At 45.2% G+C, this 18,970-nt stretch overlaps 1 protein-coding gene across 2 annotated transcripts in view; it reads left to right on the top strand.

Annotated features, from left to right (window-relative positions):
- PRDM10 (PR/SET domain 10) overlaps window positions 1-16,657 on the top strand; it is a 119,637-nt gene extending 102,980 nt beyond the window's left edge. For both annotated transcript variants that reach the window (XM_082273855.1, XM_082273856.1), the window contains exons 14-23: window positions 3,548-3,703; window positions 4,985-5,164; window positions 5,245-5,355; window positions 5,435-5,635; window positions 9,630-9,761; window positions 10,379-10,549; window positions 10,836-10,976; window positions 11,066-11,210; window positions 14,721-14,827; window positions 15,760-16,657. In XM_082273855.1, the coding sequence (XP_082129981.1) occupies window positions 3,548-3,703; window positions 4,985-5,164; window positions 5,245-5,355; window positions 5,435-5,635; window positions 9,630-9,761; window positions 10,379-10,549; window positions 10,836-10,976; window positions 11,066-11,210; window positions 14,721-14,827; window positions 15,760-15,945 (1,530 nt within the window). In that variant the 3' untranslated portion in view covers window positions 15,946-16,657. The remainder of the gene's footprint in view (window positions 1-3,547; window positions 3,704-4,984; window positions 5,165-5,244; window positions 5,356-5,434; window positions 5,636-9,629; window positions 9,762-10,378; window positions 10,550-10,835; window positions 10,977-11,065; window positions 11,211-14,720; window positions 14,828-15,759) is intronic.
- The last annotated feature ends 2,313 nt before the right edge of the window (window positions 16,658-18,970 follow it).

Genomic DNA, 18,970 nt, shown 5'->3' with positions numbered 1-18,970 from the left:
GCTGCTAAGGGCAAGGACTCTTGTCGTTAGACGTTGGCCCTCCTCCTTGACTCATAAGAATTTTTGTCCCTCATGGTCGACTGACAAGGGATCGGAGCCCTTCAGGGCCGTCTCTGTAGAATCCAAGCGAACTTGGTCTGGCAAGTCAAGAGCGAGCTTCTCGGACCCGTGGACTCCCCTGGTACAAGTCAGGTGGGTCCACGAGGTCATTCGGTCCGGCTACAAGATCGAGTCCCCCCCCCCCCCCCCGACAAGGTTCCTTCTTCCTACGTGCGGCAGTCCCAGGTCCGCTTACAGGCTTTTTGTGGCAGTGCAAGACCTTTTACTTTAAAGGGTGATGATCCCGGTTCCGACTTGGGAACGTTTTCAGGGGTTTTTACTCAAACCTGTTTACAGTCCCCAGGAAGGAAGGCAAGATGTGTCCATCTCTGGACCTCAAGGCACTGAACTGCTTTGTGCAGGTGCAGAAGTTTAGAATGGAATCCTTTCGCACGTTGGTGGCTTCCCTGCATTAGGGGGATTTTTTTCTTGCCTCCATCGACATCGAGGACGCTTACCCTTACATTCCAGTATGTGTCGGTGTCCAGCGCTTCCTCCGCTTTGCCTTGGGAGAGGAGCATTATCAGTTTGTGGCGTTACCCTTTGGTCTTGCTTCTGCTCTTTGGGTCTTTACGAAAGTGTTGGCCCCGGTGCTAGCATTGTTACGCCAATGAGGGATCGCGGTACTGGGCCACTTGGATGACCTTGTTCTGCGAGCGGAGTCTTCTACTGCTCTGGTGGAAAACCTGAAAATCACCATACAAGCTTGAGGGTGTTTGGCTGGATTCTGAATTTTCAGAAGTCTGCTCTGGTTCCATCCACAAAGGTGGACTATATGGGTCTGACTCTGGACTCGGCCTTAGCCAGAGTGCTCCTTCCTCTGGTCAAACTCCAGAAACTGCAGGCTGTAATTCGTCTCCTGCTATCCAGCAGATGGTATTCCCTCTGGACTTGCATACAGGTGCTGGGCCTGATGGTGTCTACCTTTTTGAGGCGGTTCCGTTTGCACAGTTCCATATGAGGTCCCTACAAGGGAGATTCTGGCCAAATGGGACAAGAATCCGCAGTCTCTGGACAATCAGATCAGCTGAGCTTGGGAACAAAAGAGTCCCTGATATGGTGGCTTTGTGCTTCGTCTGGGACAATCCTTCCTCCCCTTGTATTGGACAGTGGTCACCACAGATGCCAGCCTGTCCGGCTGGGAAGGCGTCCTCTGAAAAATTTCTGCTCAGGGGGTCTGGACACTGGAAGAGTCCAGACTACCGATCAATGTCTTGGTACTCCGAGCGATCAGACTGTGCCTGGAACATCGGACGGATCGTCTTCAGGGATGTCCAGTGTGCATTCAATCATTGGACCAAGGGGCGTGGTCCCTTCATCCGGAGGTGTTTCATCAGTTGTGTCTCCGGTGGGGGATCCCCGAGGTGGATCTGTTGGCGTCCCAGCTCAACAGACAGGTGCAGAGGTTTGAGGCTCGGTCACATAATCCTCTGACGGATGCCACAGACGCACTGGTGGCCCCGTGGAGTCAGTATCGTCTGATTTACACCTTCCCTCCTCTCAAGCTTCTGCCAAGACTTCTACACAGGATCGAGGCAGAAGGGATTCCAGTCATCTTAGTAGCCCCGGACTGGCTTCGCTGGGCTTGGTACGCTGATCTGGTGTGGCTGGTCGCCGACGTTTCTTGGAAGCTTCCTCTCAGGAAGGATCTGCTGTCCCAAGGACCAATCTTCCATCCTGCTTTAAAGTCACTGGCTTTGACAGCTTGGCTGTTGAACACCAGGTGCTGATTGATAGCGATTTTGTCTAAGTCGTGATTTGAATGCTTAAAAGCTAGGAAATCTAATTCTAGGAAGATGTACCATCGCACCTGGAAGACGTACATTGCGTGAGTTGAGTTTCTTGTGGTTCATCCTCGCTCTTTTTTCGGGGCTCGGATCTTGACCTTCCTTCAACGGGGGGTTGAGTAGAAACTGGCCTTGAGTACGATCAAGGGTCAGGTGTCGGCCTTTAGCCGTTTTCTTTCAACGGCCCTTGGCCTACATACTCCTTGGTGCATACTTTTCTTCAGGGAATTAGGCACTTGACCCCTCCAGTGTGGTCTCTGATACCGCCTTGGGACCTCAATTTTGTGCGCTGTCCTCCAGAAGCCTCCTTTTTAGAATCTTCGGGAGATTTCCCTGCTTACACTGTCCCAGAAGGTGGCCTTTTTGGTGGCTTTAACCTCTGCGCGCAGGGTGTCAGAATTGGCGGTGTTACCCTGTCGTTTACCTTACTTGGTGGTTCACAGTGATGAGGTGGTTCTTCGGCCCTGTCCGTTGTTTCTTCCTCAGGTTGTCTCGGATTGTCATTTGAATGAGGACATTGTGCTACCTTCCCTGTGTTGTGTCCCAGGCCAAAGCATCTGAAGGAAATTGCTTTGCATGCCTTGGATGTGGTCCAGCTGATAAGGGTGTACCTGGCAGCTTCTGAGTCTTTTAGGAAATCAGACTCACTATTTGTACTTACGGATGGGCCTCGGAAAGGGTTGTCCGCTTCCTCTGCGACCATTTCCAGATGGAGCAGACAGATGGTGAGTCAGGCCTATTCCATCAAGGGTCAGGTTCCTCCTTTCCCTGTCAAGGAGCACTCTGCTCGGGCGCTCAGTGCCTCCTGGGCCTTTCGTCATCAGGCGTCAGTAACGTAGGTTTTCAAGGCGGCCACCTGGTCGTTGGTGCACACTTTCACAAAGTTCTATAATACGGATGTGTTGGCATCTGTGGCTGCTTCTTTTGGCCGCAAGGTTTTGCAGGCTGCTGTTTAGAGAACCTGATCCTCTTTGAGGGTGTATTGTTTTTTGAAGTGAGCTCCTGTTGTTTTGATTGAGCTCCTGTTTACCTGGTTGGCTATAGTTAGCCTTGGGAATTTATTTTTTGCTGTTCCCACCCCTCATGTTTAACACTGCTTTGGGACGTCCCAATGGTTAGGAAGACCAGGAGCTGTGTCTGTCAATGAACGAAAGAGAGAATGGGATTTTTGACTTACTGTAAAATCCATTTCTCTGATGTTCATTGATGGACACAGCACCCACCCCTCTGTGGAGTTGTAATTCTTCTGACACTGCTTGTAACAAAACGGAGTACCTATAGCAGAGAGAGGGAGTATACCCCCTGGCACTGCCCATAGGCATAGCCAGACTTTTTTTCTGCCTAGTGTCCTACTCCTTTAGGGGGCAGTACAACCCAGTGGTTAAGAAGATCAGGAGCCGTGTCCATAAATGAACATCAGAGAAATGGATTTTACGGTAAGTCAAAAATCTCATTATCTTGACCTTAATTATGCTCCGACACGCTTATTTCTGTAGTATTGGGTTTTTTTTTTTGTTTTTTTTTTTCATGACCCAAGCCATGGCCCCCCTCTATACTAATGAGCTGCCTACCCAAAGGCCTTCTCATCTGACAGATATTTATTTGGGATACCAACCTGTTCATGGAAATTTAGAGGAACTGCACTTTTCTTTATCATCCAGGTAAAGAAACATGTTCGAAGTTTCCACTCAGAAAAGATTTACCAGTGTACAGAGTGTGATAAAGCTTTCTGCCGGCCAGACAAACTTCGTCTACACATGCTCAGACACTCTGATCGCAAAGACTTCCTTTGCTCTACGTGTGGAAAACAATTCAAGGTAAGCTATTGTGTGTTTGTGTGTGTTTGTGTGTGTTTGTGTGTGTGTGTGTGTGTGTGTGTGTGTAATTCATCCCGCTGCTGATCTCTGAGAGCCTCAGAAATTTTAGGACACTTAGCAGGGGGCACAAGAAGTAATTTATAACAGAGAATGGCTGGCTTTTAGGAACTGGGGGAGCAGTATACATTTCTAAATAAACTTGCTGGAACTGCCTATCTGTATGGTCATCTAGTTAGTTGGATGGTTATAGTAGATGTGGGTAATAGCTGAGGATATTGTACCTTGATAATGGATGGGGATAATAGATGGGGGTAATAGGTGAGAAGTATTGTAGGAATTATAGGAATGCATGCAGTTGTCAGTCTAGACTAGTCCCAAAACACTCCCCTTTGAGCAGCTGTGTGACAAGTGAAATAATAAGCAAATTAATTAGTACACTATCGAAAATGATGTGCTATCTTTGCAAAACTCCTCCTAAAATCACTATTAGGATCCTACAGCGGTAAGAGTGGTGAGAAAATACAATTTTGAGTTCTTACTAAGGTAAGAATACATTTTTTATGAAGAATTTTTTTTTCTTCTTCACTACAGTGGAGGGTTTCACACACAATCCGGTGGCTGCAGGTAGAAGCATTCAGGCATTGGGTGTACCTACACTTGAAAACGTTGATTGCAGTACACGTTGCATATTATTTCTTCCCAGTGATGACAAGAGTAAGGAGCATTCTTCCCACTGACTGTCACACTAATGTGTCAGGAGTTGTAGATTGTCTAGTTTTTAGCAGGGGTTCCCTGAGACCAGAAATTTATTTCAAGGGTTCCTCTGTGTTGAAAAGGTTGAGAAAGCCTGGTCTAGAACTTAGTAAGGAACACTAGCTATAGTTCAAGGCACCCCATGTAGGCCAATCAGAAACCACACACTGCAAGGATGACAACACAGATCTTTGTATTGATGGGAAGCTGCTTCTTCAGCCTGTTAAGAGGAAGTAGAGCTAAAAGCCATCAGCTGCTGGGATCCCAGGCATGTTACTGCCACTGCTTGAAATATTTAGCAAACTTAATAGAGATCTGTCTGACTATAGCTCCACTTGTTGCCTCCAAACCTGGGCAGGACGCATGCTTCGGTATATCTAGCAGTCAGTGAAGGATAAACTGCAAAAAGAAAAAAAATTAGTCTTTTTTTATTTAAAAAAGGTGAAAAGCTATCTTTTGATATCTTGTGCATAGAGCCAAGTGTAGTGGGAAACTTGGATGTCCAGTTAACAGATTTTGATCTTCCAGAGAAAAGACAAGCTAAGGGAACACATGCAGCGAATGCACAATCCAGAGAGAGAGGCTAAAAAGGCGGATCGCACCGGGCGTACCAAGGCCTTCAAACCACGGCTCGCTTCCACAGACTACGAAAGCTTCATGTTCAAGTGCCGCATGTGTATGATGGGATTCCGGAGAAGAGGCATGCTGGTAAAAAGTTAACCTCACTGCCATCATTTTGCTTTACTTGGATATGGACAGTGTTCTAAACTATTGCTGTTTTGCTTCAGGTCAATCACTTGTCAAAGCGACACCCGGAAATGAAGATTGAGGAAGTCCCAGAGTTGACATTACCCATCATTAAACCCAACCGAGACTATTACTGCCAGTACTGTGAGAAGGTGAGTGGACACTGCCAAGGTGTACCACCAATAATTCTATATTATATTGCAGATCGTTGAGATTATTTCCTGTTGGCAGGTTTATAAAAGCGCCAGCAAAAGGAAAGCACATATCCTGAAGAACCACCCAGGAGCAGAGCTGCCTCCCAGTATACGGAAACTGAGACCGGCTGGGCCCGGAGAACCAGATCCCATGCTTAGTACTCACACCCAACTCACAGGGACGATAGCAACGCCACCGGTTTGTTGCCCGCACTGTGCCAAGCAATACAGCAGTAAGGTGAGTGACGGTTTTTCCCTGTATTTCCTGTTTTTATACACTTTTTTATTTATTTATTTTTTTATAATTTTATTTATTTTTTTTGTTAAACCCTGAGCCCCCGTTCACACTGGGGCGACCTGGTCGCCTGACAGGTCGCCGTAGGTCGCCTCCCATACAGAAGCTATGGACCCGTTCTAATAGGAGCGACACAAGTCACTCCGACTTAGAAAAAGGGTCCGGAGCTTCTTTGGGGCGACCCGGAGCGACCTGCATAGACTTCAATGTTATGAAGTCCGTGCCGGCCGCTCCGAGGTCGCGGTGCGAGCAGCGCGCCGCGACCTCTGTGGTCGCCTGGGGAAGTCGGATCGCCCCAGTGTGAACGGGGCCTGACTGATGGATGTTACTTTTCAGATGGACTGTAAAAAACAATTGTGACTGATACAATTTGTGGCTCAATTAAATCCATTAAACATTTAACGCATTAGAACGTGAATCCACCTCTGCTGGCTATTTTGAAACAACAGTCAAGTTTTGACATTGTGTTCAGCATTAAAACAGAATTAGTCTATGCTGTCTCCAAATTACTTGTATACAGTAGTTGCTCATATTGGAAGAGATGATATGCTGTCTCAACAACACAGTAATAAAATGTAGCATTTATGTATAGTGTTCAAAAGCAATAAGTCCAAAATTTGAAACAAATGTTTGCAATGTAACTTCCGCAGTGGTGCTGAAAATTCATAAAGATGTGTCCAGTGCTGTAATGCTGTGACCCCTAACTTGTAGCTGAACAGAACACACGCCAGATCCTCTGACCCTAGAAGAAATGATGTCAGAATGCGCTTAGCTCATACACTCCCAGGGTGAATCTCAGTACCCATCACTGGTATTGATGTATCCCTTTCCTGGAGTTACCAAACTTCATGTGCAAGGTCATACACCATGGGTCTTGCATATGAAGCATGATGACTCCAGGAAAGAGATTCATCCATACCTGTAATCGGTACTGAATGCACAAGTCTCACTTGAATGAGCTAAGCACATTGTGACTTTTTATTTTGTGGGGTCAGAGCAATATTGTGGGTGTTCTGTTCAGCTATAAGGTGGTGGCCACTGCATTACAGCCTACTGGGTACAGCTATGATATTCCGGCATCATGGTGGAAGTTGTGTTGTTTAAATCATCTTTTGCAAGTTTTGGACATATTGTTGTTGAACATTTTTATTCAAAAGTGCAACATTTTATTATATTGAGTTCAGCGTTGACAAGGCCTGAGGGTGCAATGGTACATTTCACAGTTTAAAAACCTTACCTCCAACGAACATTTCTTGCTTACTCCTATTTTCCCACTAAGTAGCAGAGCTGTATGTAAATATTATATATAATGCGCAGCATGAGTTATAAGCTCTCCATTAATATACAGAATAATGGAATAAAGTATGTTTTGTTTTATCAGATTGCTTACAGCAGTGGGACAGACCGCAATTATAATTCTCATGTTTTGTGATTCAGCTGCTACAAATGTTTTTGCTCTAAAATCAAATTTCAATAACCACTTACTAACTGCTAAATCCAGTTGCCACCAAGGAGTATGCTTACTATTAAACCTTTCTGCTGCCTTCGACACAGTTGACCATCAGCTTCTCAGAAGACTCCGCTCCCTTGGCTTCCAAGACACTGCTCTTTCCTGTTTCTCCTCCTATCTATCAAAGCACTCCTTTTTGGAATATTCTTTTTATTGCAGTTTTCAAAACCGTACAATAACAGAAACCTACACATTTAAGAACAGCCTGACCATCAGGCGACACTTAACAGACAAAACTTCAGCACAGAGGCGGCACACAGCATAGCTCTAAGGCTAATATATGTTTGCAGTAACCGCAAGGCCCCTTTCACATGGGCTTTCCGACTCGGTCCACCTGTCAGTTTTTCAGGCAGACCTGAGCGGATGCTCCAAGCAGCCCTATGGAGCAGCGGATGTCAGCGGAGACCTCTCCGCTGACAACCGCTGCTAACTGATCCGATCCTTTCGGTGAAATCCAGACGGATGGAAACCCTATTTTCAATCTGTCTGGAGGATCGGATAAGATCGGATTATAACGGACATCCGTTCTCCCATAGAGGAGAGCGGGGCTCTGACCGCTCCGTCTCTGCAAAGTCAGCGGGGACGGAGCTTTCATCCGCCTGCTCAGCGGGTATTGGTGGATCGATCTCAGCTGAGCAAAACTGAGTGCGTCGGGCACACCGCCCGTGTGAAAGAGGCCTAAGACCATTACATCTTGTTTCAAACCTATGGCATGAAATTACTTTCGTTTCCGGACTTCCAGGTTTAAGAACCATTTACCAGGCCACAGTGCTAAATAACTGACTCCGGAGCTGATACAGGTTCAATATACTTAATGGCCACTGCCAGGAGCCACTAAAATACACCGAATCTAGTCAGATGTTGTAGATGTGCTCTTTGTCCACTCAGCTCACACTTTCTTAAATTTACTGTATTCGGTATTCCCCTACTGGCATTCATTGATTTATAGAAAGTAGGTGCTTTATTTCGAAGTGCTTTCCATGCCTGAGGGATGGGAGATGTAGGGTTCTTTCAACAGAGAACTATCATCTTTCTAGCATAGTAGAATAGCACAGTTCAAGGGGTACGTATTACTTTTTTTGGAGCTAGGGCATCAACTAGTCCCAGGAAACACATTTAAATAGTGGGTTTCGAACACAGAGAGTAGTAACTTCCTCTTTGCATTCAGTAACTTCCAACCAGAACCTCTGTATGGCCACACAATCCCAAAATATATGCATAAAATCTGCTCTAGGCAAGGTGCACCACCAATGGCAGGACGACTGGGAAGGAAAGATTCTAGCTAACCTGGCCGGGGTAAGGTATATGCGATGTAGGAATTCATTTTGGATGAGATGTTCTCTAGTTGAAACCAATCTGGAAAAATGAATATCCAAAGATCATTCCAGTCATCTCCATCTAACTGAGGGAACGCCCTTTCCCACGCTGTTCTGCAAGGTGCAAGGATACTGTTGGTATTTACAAACCGTTCATATAAAACAATTTGTGTTGCTCTAATGTACGTGCAAAAAAGGTTATAAGCCAAAAAATTTATATAGATTGATAAACACTAAAAATTAAAAAAATATCATACAATAACCAGTGACGGTGAAATGATCCTTCAAAACAATATTTAAATGTTTATAGTGAATAACAAAGGATAAAGTACTGTGATGTGATTGAACCAAAGGAAGAAATGAAAAGGATGTGTTCAAATCAGGAGTGAAAAGAAGCTCCACATAATCCGATGAAAAACAATCCTTGTGTATCACCTGTGGGAAAATGATATATAGAACTACTTACCAGACCCTTAAGGTCTTCAGGCATCTATGCAACCACAGACAGGTAGATAACACAGGTATGGAGCTCATCAGGAACACACTTCTCCCACAAAGGCACCAGGGTCCAGTATTGGAAGGGTGGGGAGTTTCTCATATAAGTATAGCCCATGCATGGGCCAAGGAGGAAAGAAAGGTGCACATAGCGTAATACTGTTTAAAATGTGACACTATTTATTGTAAAAATACACTTACTAGATAAAGGATTAAATCAGCGTGTAAGAGCAAACATCATGGCGTATAACAGCATACACAGGGCTGCGGCGTCCCGCAGATGCAATGAAAGCTCGGACCGAGTGTTGGGGGCGTGGCTGCGTCACGTCTGGAACCACCCGACTGGTTTCGTCATAGGTTGACTTCACCCCGGAAGAAGTCAACCTATGACGAAACTAGTCCAGACTATTGGACATATCAGTATGGATCTCACACCCCTTTCTAAAACTTTGTCTTCTAAAAACTAAGCTCATAGTATTTTCATCTTGTATTGAATTGAATGGTATTGTAACAGTACTGTCTGCCTTTATTTTGCAAAGCACTTCCCAAATTGTTATTGTACCCGCTTTGTGGGTGGGAGGAAATTCATTAAAATCTGCTCCTAATCTTTCTGTAGACAAAGATGGTTCAGCACATACGCAAGAAACATCCAGAATTTGCACTCTTACCTATTACAACACAGACAGCGATGATTAGTACAACCCCCACTGTTCTTGCGGCTGACGGCACGAGTGGTGAAACTGTGGTGGTGAGTTTTTTTCATCCAATGAAGATAGATATTCTGAGGACTAGGAATTAATCTAAAAACTATTTAACGTGTAAGTCAAGGCAAAACCTAACTAATGCTAAACCTGCTCTCTGACACATCCGAACCCTAATCTATCTGACCCTGAAAAGCAAAAATCGCTGAACTTAACTATTCTGTAGCCGATCCGGTCTGGTCTCCAGCGACGGAAGCTCTGTGCAGGAGAGGACCGACAACGGCTGTGAAATGGCTGGGAGTTACTATGGGCTTCCGTTGTCTGCTGCCTCTTCTGCAGCCGCCTCCACACTGAAGCTGCCACTGACAGCTGATGCTGGAAATGGACTGGATCGGCTGCAAAATAGGCAAGTCTAGTGGTTTTTGTTTTACAGGGTTAGACAGATTAGGTTTAGAATGTGGCAGAGAGTAGGTTTAGCTATAGTTAGGTTTTGCCTGAACTCCTACTTTAATGCTAAAAATGTGTTCCTCTGTTTTTGTATTATTTTAGAGCATGCATTCTCTGAATGTCAGGTGCAGTTTAGCGTCATATTCTCTCATTGTGCCGTAGGATGTATACGATTTTCAGTAAGTCTTATTCTGATCTGATTATTGTCCCCCCATAGACCACAGATCTTCTAACACAGGCCATGACGGAACTATCTCAGACTCTAACTACAGAATACCGCACTGCGCAGGGAGACTTCCAGCGGATCCAGTACATCCCCGTGTCCCAGGGCACGGCTGGCATGCAGCAACCACAACATATACAACTGCAGGTGGTGCAGGTTGCCCAGGTAACATCCGTATACAGTGCACAATACATAAATAAAAAAAAATATAGAAGTCTCAGTTCATTGGGATTGTTGCCCCATCCAAGTTTAACTCAGGCAAAATATATATATTTAATTATTTGGATAAGGTGTGGAATGAATTCTAATGGCAGCCCTTTAAGAGCATGTTTTAAACATGCATAGTCTGGCAGCTGTGTGGGGGAACTGTACTTTGTTGTATTCCGATCAGAAATGGTGATGATAAATAATGGACTGGGTTGAAGTAACACTGACCTGTTTGTGTCTTCAGGCTTCATCCCCTCACCAGACGCAACACTCTACGGTGGATATGGGGCAACTACATGAAACCCAGGCCTACACTCAACATGCCATCCAAGTGCAGCATATCCAGGTGGCAGAGCCAGCTCCGGGCACCCAGGCACCTTCTCAGGTATCTGCCTCTTGACTTGTTTATACCTGCACAATGCACATCTGTGAGAAATAAAGAATATTCACATTTCTTTTCCTGATTCTGTGCAGGTAGGGGGCCAGTCCCTTAGCCCTTCATCACAGGAAACCGATCAGAATGTCAACTCCTCACAGATGCAGACCACGACCTCTCAGACAAACTCTTCCACAGTGCAACACACCTACCTGTCAAGCGGCTGGAACTCTTTTCGCTATCGTAAGTCTGCATGGGGAAAGGGAATTGGCGCTGCTGGAAATAGGATATATATAGTGTATATAATGGTAAATGGATAAGATGGTGAAGGACAAATGTGTAAACAAAATAATTGGGGTGATAAAAAGTGTCCAGTTATAAACGACTACCACATAGATATATACACGCAAATAATCTCCAATCACTTATGTGTAAATAACGTACGTACGGTATATAACCATATGCATCAAATAAATCAAACATACATGTAGTAATTTGACAAACAACAGAAAAAGTGACTTAGTGACGCGATCTAGGCTCATAAAAGGTCAGCCCAGTAAAGTGACTTCATGACGTACAGTGCAATCAGAATAAATGTTGCAACAAATTATTAGTGAGCAATATAATAAATAAAAATTCATAAAAGGTGTAACAAATAATGTGCCAAAAAGGAGAAGGGAAGGGAGAGTGGAAACGGGGGACTGCTGGGAAAGCAACAAGTCCAGTGGTGTGTGGTACTATAAGGTGACTAGTGCAAGGTGCAGCCCAAATAATGGTAAATTAAACAGTACACAAAAAATGTAAGGTGAGTACTGATATATTAAAAAGTGACGTGCATATATTCCAATATTTAGCATATAACCACTAAGGGTGTGGATAGTATATTACACAGTATAATATCCCAAAGTTATTGTATAATTCAAGAAGTGGAGTCCATAAATGGGGGCACTCCCAGCAATCTTAGGTGCGGTTAACGTGACAGATAGGTGGGTGCCCAAAGTGACTCTGATATAGATTTGCACTCACCAGAGTGCCTAACCCCACACAGGGGTATTTGGCAGGGGTAAATATACTGTATAAACAGTGGAGATGGCTGGTCCTGTGGATCCTGGATAACGGTCCTGTATTCCTATCACCGGGACCCGGGGGGAGGGGGGGGATGTTAATCCTCAGCTCCTGGTAAATGCCAGGCTGTGCTCCAACTACGGTATAAGAGGAATAGACAAGGGGGGGGGGGGGCACATAGCGTAATATTGTATGGATGTGTTTATTAAATGTACAAGGTAGGGTACTCACATAAAAACGAAGGTATACTGCATTGGTAAAGGAACGGTCAGCAATCAAATCAGCAAAACTCCGGAAAGATGTGCGTTCCACAGGGGGGCCAGAACGGGAAGTGACGTAACCACGCTGTACGTCACATAACGCTGCTGAAGGCTTCGATAAAGAAACGCGTACAGCGTTGTTACTTCACTTACGGTTCCGGCTCCCCTGTGGAATGCACATCGTTCCGGAGTTTTGCTGAGCTGATTTGATTGCTGACCGTTCCTTTACCGATGCTGTATACCTTCGTTTTTTATGTGAGTACCATACCTTGTACATTTAATAATAATGGGCCTGATGGCATGTACCTTTTTGAGGCATTTCTGTTTGCACAGTTCCATACGAGGTCCCTGCAAAGGAAGATCTTGGCCAAATGAGACAAGTGTCTGAAGTCTCTGGACAATCAGATTCGGCTGAGTCGGGAAACGTTGTTTGGTCTGGTGGCTTCGCTCTCCGGCTCTTTGACAGGGCAAATCCTTTCTCCCCTCATATTGGACAGTGGTCACCATGGATGCCAGTCTGTCCAGGTGGGGAGGTGTCTTGGATCGGCGTCCTGGGTCGGCGCTCCGCTCAGGGTGTTTGGACACTGGAGGAGTCCAGACTACCAATAAATGTCCTGGAACTCTGAGCGATCAGACTGTGCCTGGATCACTGGACTGATCGTTTTCAGGGGTGTCCAGTGTGGATTCAGTCAGACAGTGTCATGGTTGTGGCTTATGTCAGTCACCAGGGTGGAACAAGAAGTGTGTTGGCAGCTCTGGAGGTAGCATTCTACGGTGGGCAGAATGCTTTGTTCTGGCCCTCTCTGCCGTATACATTCCAAGGGTGGAAAACTGGCAGGTGGATTATCTCAGTCAGCAGGCGCTGGACCAAGGGGAGTGGTCCTTTCCCCCGGACGTTTTTCATCAGATATGTCTCCGTTGGGGCACTCCCAAGGTGAATCTGTTAGCATCTCAGCTCAACAGAAAGGTTCAGAGGTTTGTGGCACGGTCATGGGATCCTCTGGCGAACGTCACAGATGCGCTGATGGCCTCGTGGGGCCAATATCGTCTGATCTACGCGCTCTCTCGTCTCAAGCTTCTGCCGAGACTCTTGCGCAGGATTGAGGCAGAAGAGAATTCCGGTCATTCTAGTGGCCCTGGACTGGCCTAGTCAGGCTTGTTAGGCCGACCTGGTGCGGCTGGTCGTCGATGTCCTTTTGAGACTGCCTCTCAGGGAGGATCTGTTGTTCCAAGTGCCAGTCTTCCATCCTGCTTTAGTCGCTGGCTTTGACGGCTTGGATGTTGAAACCCAGGTGCTGAAGGATAGAGGTTTGCCTGGGTCGGTGATTCCGGCATTGCTGAAAGCTAGGAAAAGTCTACATCTCGGAAGATCTACCATCATACATAGAAAGCGCTTACATTTCGTAGTGTGAGTCGCTTGATGTTCACCCACGCTTTTTCTCAGTGGCTTGGGTCTTGTCCTTCCTTCAACGGGGTGTTGAGCAGAAGTTTTACCATCAAGGGCCAGGTGTCTGCTTTGGCGGTCTTCTTTCAATGACCAATGGCCACGCACTCCCTGGTGCGTACCTTTTATTCAGGGGGTTCCACATTTGACTCCACCAGTGCAGTCTCTTCTATAGCCTTGGGATCTGAACTTGGTGCTTTTCAGTCCTTCAGAAGCCTCCCTATGAAAATATTTGGGAGATTCCCCTGTTTACGCTGTCCCAGAAGGTGGCCTTTTTTGTGGTGATCACCTCTGCTTGTAGGGTGTCAGAATTGGGGGCGTTATCTTATCACACCCCTTACTTGGTGGTCCACAAAGATAAGGTGGTTCTTCGTCCCCCTGTCCGTCTTTCCTTCCTAAAATAGTCTCTGATTTCCATTTGAATAATGACATTGTGTTGCCTTTCTGTGTCCCAGGCCAAAACATCCTAAGGAAATTGTGTTGCATGCCCTGGATGTGGTTTGGATGATCTGGGTGTACCTGGCGGCTACAGAGTCTTTTCGGAAGAGACTCACTATTTGTGCTCACGGATGGGCCACAAAAAGGACTGTTTGCTTCTTCTGTGTCTATTTCAAGATGAATCAGAGAGGGTGCTCTGAGTGCAGACTGCTTTATTGATGATATGTAAAAACAAAATAGCAGCATCTGATCTTGTGAGTTGCTGCTATTTTGTTTTTACATATCATCAATAAAGCAGTCTGCACTCAGAGCGCTTTTCTGTTTTCTCTTATAAATACCCCAAAAGAAAGCTCTGTTTTAAAAAAATAAAAATGAAAACATTTAAAATCCATATATGGGCACAGTATTTCATGTTTGAATAATTATTAGTTAAACTGTCACAGCACTGGAAACTAAAAATTGGTCTGGACAGGAAGGGGGTTTGTATCACATTGGTATTGAGGTGGTTCAATTCTTGTCTCATCACCATCCCCTGTTTTTCTGCAGCTTCTGAGATCCAAATGATGTTACCCCAGGGGCAATATGTCATCACCGAGGCAACTGTGGGCACTCCTGTTGCTCCAGTCAGTAGCGGTCAAGTGAAAGCAATACAGGTAAGAGCGGTGATGGATTTTGTAGCTTTAATACTATATGGGCAAAAGTTTGTGGACACCGGACCTTCTCACCTATATGATCTTGTCGGACACCCCTTCCAAAGCCATAAGTATTATTATGGAGTTGCCCCATCACAAATCTTAAGGAACGCCTTCCCAGAGAAGTTGAGCCCTCCTGTGAGGTTAGGTGCTGATGTTGGATGAGAAGACGTGGCACGCAGTTGGTGTCTCGTCTCATCCCAAAGGTGTTCAGTATGAGGTCAGGCCACTTGAGATCCTCCGCCCCAAACTGGTTGAACCAAATCTTACTATCTCGCACAGGGACAGAGTTATGCTAAAACAAAAAAGGGTGTTCTCCCAAACTATTAGCACACAGTTGGACATGCAAAGTTGTTTAAAATATCTTTGTATGCTGTACAAATTAAGTGGTTCCAAAAGCAGAAGTTTTTTTTTTTACTTTAATGTACTTTATGCAATAAGGTAAAAAACCTTCTGCATGCAGCTCCCCCCCCGCCATCATATGCTTACTGGAGCCAAATCTCTGTCCAGTGATGTGCACTAGATCAAAGGTTCTCTTTGCTTTCTTCCTTCTCATTGGCTCAGAGACAGCGGCAGGGACGAGGGAGCAGGGCCCTCATGAGTGCCCCTATAGTAAGCGTCTTGCAATGGGGAACTTGGCAGAGGGGAAGGGGCCCGGAGTGCCAGTGGTAGGCCCGAGAAGAGAAGGATTGGGGCTGCTCTGTGCAAAACCATTGCACAGAGCAGGTAAATATAACCTGTTTGTATTTTGAAGAAGAAAAAAAAAACACATACATTTAGAATCGCTTTAACATTACCCTTCACTGGAGAAGCCTGGAGGTCCACCTACTTTTGTCATGTAGTGTTTATCTAGCTGCCCCATGTGTTTACGTCATTTCTCTGTATCCCCTCAGACACATTATGTCATATCGGAGAGCCAGGGCGATGTGGAGATGAAGAAGAATGGCAGTTTGACTGAAGAAGTCTCTACCAACTCAGAACAGCTTGAGCAGACGGCTACTAATCCTCCACAGACAGCGCAGTATATTATCGCCACCAACATGAACGGAAGTAACGAGGTGCATATTTCCAAACCGTGAGACTGGGATCGGGGACCCTTGTGTGTTAATATCCCACTCAGCGACGTTGGACTGATGGCACAAATTCAGGGTTGTCCTGAGTCAACCACCAGAGTGACAGCAATATTGTGTAATCCACCTCTGCTATGAACATTTTGTATGTATGACTGTAAGCAGCACCTGGCACAGGGCATTCGTTTCTGGAATTCCCCCAGAGACTTGGTAGAACTGCTTGTAAATGGTCATCAGGCATGGCTTGTTTCATTCCATTGACTTTCTGGTTCTCAGTGTGTTGCACAAAGTGATAGCAGTGGCTTCTTAGATGGAGAAGACAGTCATTCCTGATTGGACAGCAGCAGCTCTCGCTGATTCCTAATTGGATAGCAGCGACACTCCTTCCGCTCTGCAGGTTAAGGAAACCATCGGCAGGGCCGACAATGCTATGGCCATATTGGCCCTATTGGAAGGTCACTACCGTTGAGGCTGAAGTACATATTGTGCTATTATTGTTCCTCGGATTATACTGGAATATCGCCTGTATTTTCTTCATGCTTTGTACTTTGTGTTTTTAATGCAGATTCACTCTGCCACCATTTTTTTTTTTTTTTAAGAAATCGGCAGAGATGTTACAAGTTCAATTTTAAGAATTCTATAAATAGCCTCTAATTTAATTCCCCTGAAGAGCCTCAGCCCCAATTCCCTGTATAATTATTTATTTTCAGATCCTTGTCCTTTTTTTTTTTTCCAGAGACTATAAATACGTTTTTTTGTGGGGTTTTCTTTATTTTTTTTTTTTAATCCAATTTCTTGCAGTCCTGTCCATGTTTGAACATCATAACTGGCCTTTGAGCTCTAACCCAAAGTGCAAGATACTGTGAAGGTGAACCTCACCAGATGTCTTTCATTCAAGGACCAGAAATAACGTGTCCTGTTCGCAAATAAAACAAAAAACAAACCTGAGAGTTGGATTCTTTGTTTCGTCTTGATGGTGAACAGTACAGCCGGTAATTGGCGATATACCCAGCTGCACAAAATGTTTAAAAATACTTTAAAGTAGGTGTACATCCGAGCACTAAAATCTCCTATATTCAACCACCTTACTATAGCAGTGTTTAAAAACAAAAGGCCTGGAAGGTGGACTCTTATTTTTGGAGCGCCATTTACACACGCAGCCTGTGATCACACTGTCCTTAGAGAAGGCAGATCTGATGCAAATGAAAAGAGCCAATCAATGTGACTGTACTATGCGATCAGAAGGTTAAACTCTGCCTGCGTGTACAAACATTCACTTACAGTGGAAGGAGGATTGCAGGAGCGAAGGGATTGGCAGCAGCAGATTCAGGGTGGTGGTGGGGTTTGAAATGCCATTGCCACCAGAGATGGGGCTGGGTTTTAAAATGCCGCTGACCACTGATGATTGGGGAGGAGGGAATTTTATTGCTACTCCTTGGTTTTAGTGGCTGACTTTTAGGACGGTAAGTAATATAAAGGTTTAGTATTATCGAAAAGTACAGGACACAGGCAAAGTATTCATCGACCCTGGGTTATAGGCTTGTACCTTCAGGTGATTGGACACTGAGAAAGCTTTTAAGGATACGCCCCCTGGGTGCCTCCACTATAACCCCACCCTGCTCCATGAATTATTAGGTTTTTGCTAGTGTCTTAAGTTGAAGGACCTATTCTGCCTTGGGGAGAAATCACTCATAGCCTTAGGCTGGGTTTACATATATGTGATGCAGAAACCAGCACAATTCCTGTGCGGGTTTTTGCATCGCATCTAACTCGCAGGCAGGTCAAACTGCTCTCTGCTTCAGGTCAATGTAAATTTGATGACACCCCCAAATCAGATTGCAGTACGAACTGTGAAATAGGACAGGAATCCAAATCCAGTGCAGACCAAAAAAAGATTCCTGCACCATTTTGGTGCAAATGTGATGCGATTTCAACCATACAGTTTATATGGTTGAATTTGCATTGCACAGACATCGCATGTGATGTGTACAGAAATGCGGTGCGAATCACATGTGGTCTGGCATTGCACCTAGTGTGAACCCAGCCTAAAGTGTTAATTCACCTTCATAGAAAAATTTTTAAAGGTAATCTAACACAATACTTCTTCCCTGCTGTACTTGCCTCTGGCTATCCTTAGCTGTCAGCACCCACACAGCTGGTCCAGGGATTTGAAATCCCCACTTTTATCTGTGCAGTGCTTCCGGGATGGGCCAGATTGATTCTGATTGGTCAACGCCATTACAGTGAATCGCTCTGGTCTGTTCTGGAAGGGCTGCACAGAGAAAAGGAAGAAGAGCAGGGATTTAAAATCCCCGGACTGCTACAGCAGCGACATGGGCGCTGACAGCTCAGGATCACTGAAGGTACAGTGGAGGTGGGGGTTGGGGAAGGTGTACAGTGTTCACATTTTATTGTTTTCTGTAATGGTAAACTAATCCTTTAGGGCTGGTTCATACCAGATGAAGTTCAGTGTGTTTCTTTATCCGCATCAAAAAAACACACGCACAGTGTTTTCCATGTATTCCATTGGCCCCAGTTCACACCAGTGCAGTGCGTTTGAGCGCAAGCAAAAAAAAACACATTGCATTTTTTCTGTATAGAACACATCTGAAACACGACAAAATGCCCCAGAAAGCACATCCTGTATTGAGATGAAGGAAAAAATGCAATGAAACGCATCAAGAACGTGCATGCAGAAATGCATCAAGAACACAAAAATTGTGGTGTGAACTTGCGTTAAAAACCACTATTTACATGGTACTTGTTGGATTTGTAGGGTGTAGGTCCCCAGACTTGCCCTGAAAGTCTAGGTGGGAGGACACATGGCCTTCCAGTCAGGATCCTATCTGCTGCTCCTTAGGGGTGCATGGAGCATCCGATCAGGTTTGCCTGAAAAACTGACAGCTGGACCTGATCAGAAAGCCAGTGTGAAAGGACCCCTAGAGAGTGAGTGGAATTGTCAAGGGATTACAAGTGTTCTAGTAACTGCACTCGTGTTTCATTGAGAACAAGAATTCCTTGTGCCCTGGTAGGA

Source organism: Pelophylax lessonae (genome assembly GCF_965119305.1).
Source record: "Pelophylax lessonae genome assembly, chromosome: 12".
Classification (NCBI taxonomy): domain Eukaryota; kingdom Metazoa; phylum Chordata; class Amphibia; order Anura; family Ranidae; genus Pelophylax; species Pelophylax lessonae.
This window is presented reverse-complemented; position numbering and strand designations above follow the sequence as displayed.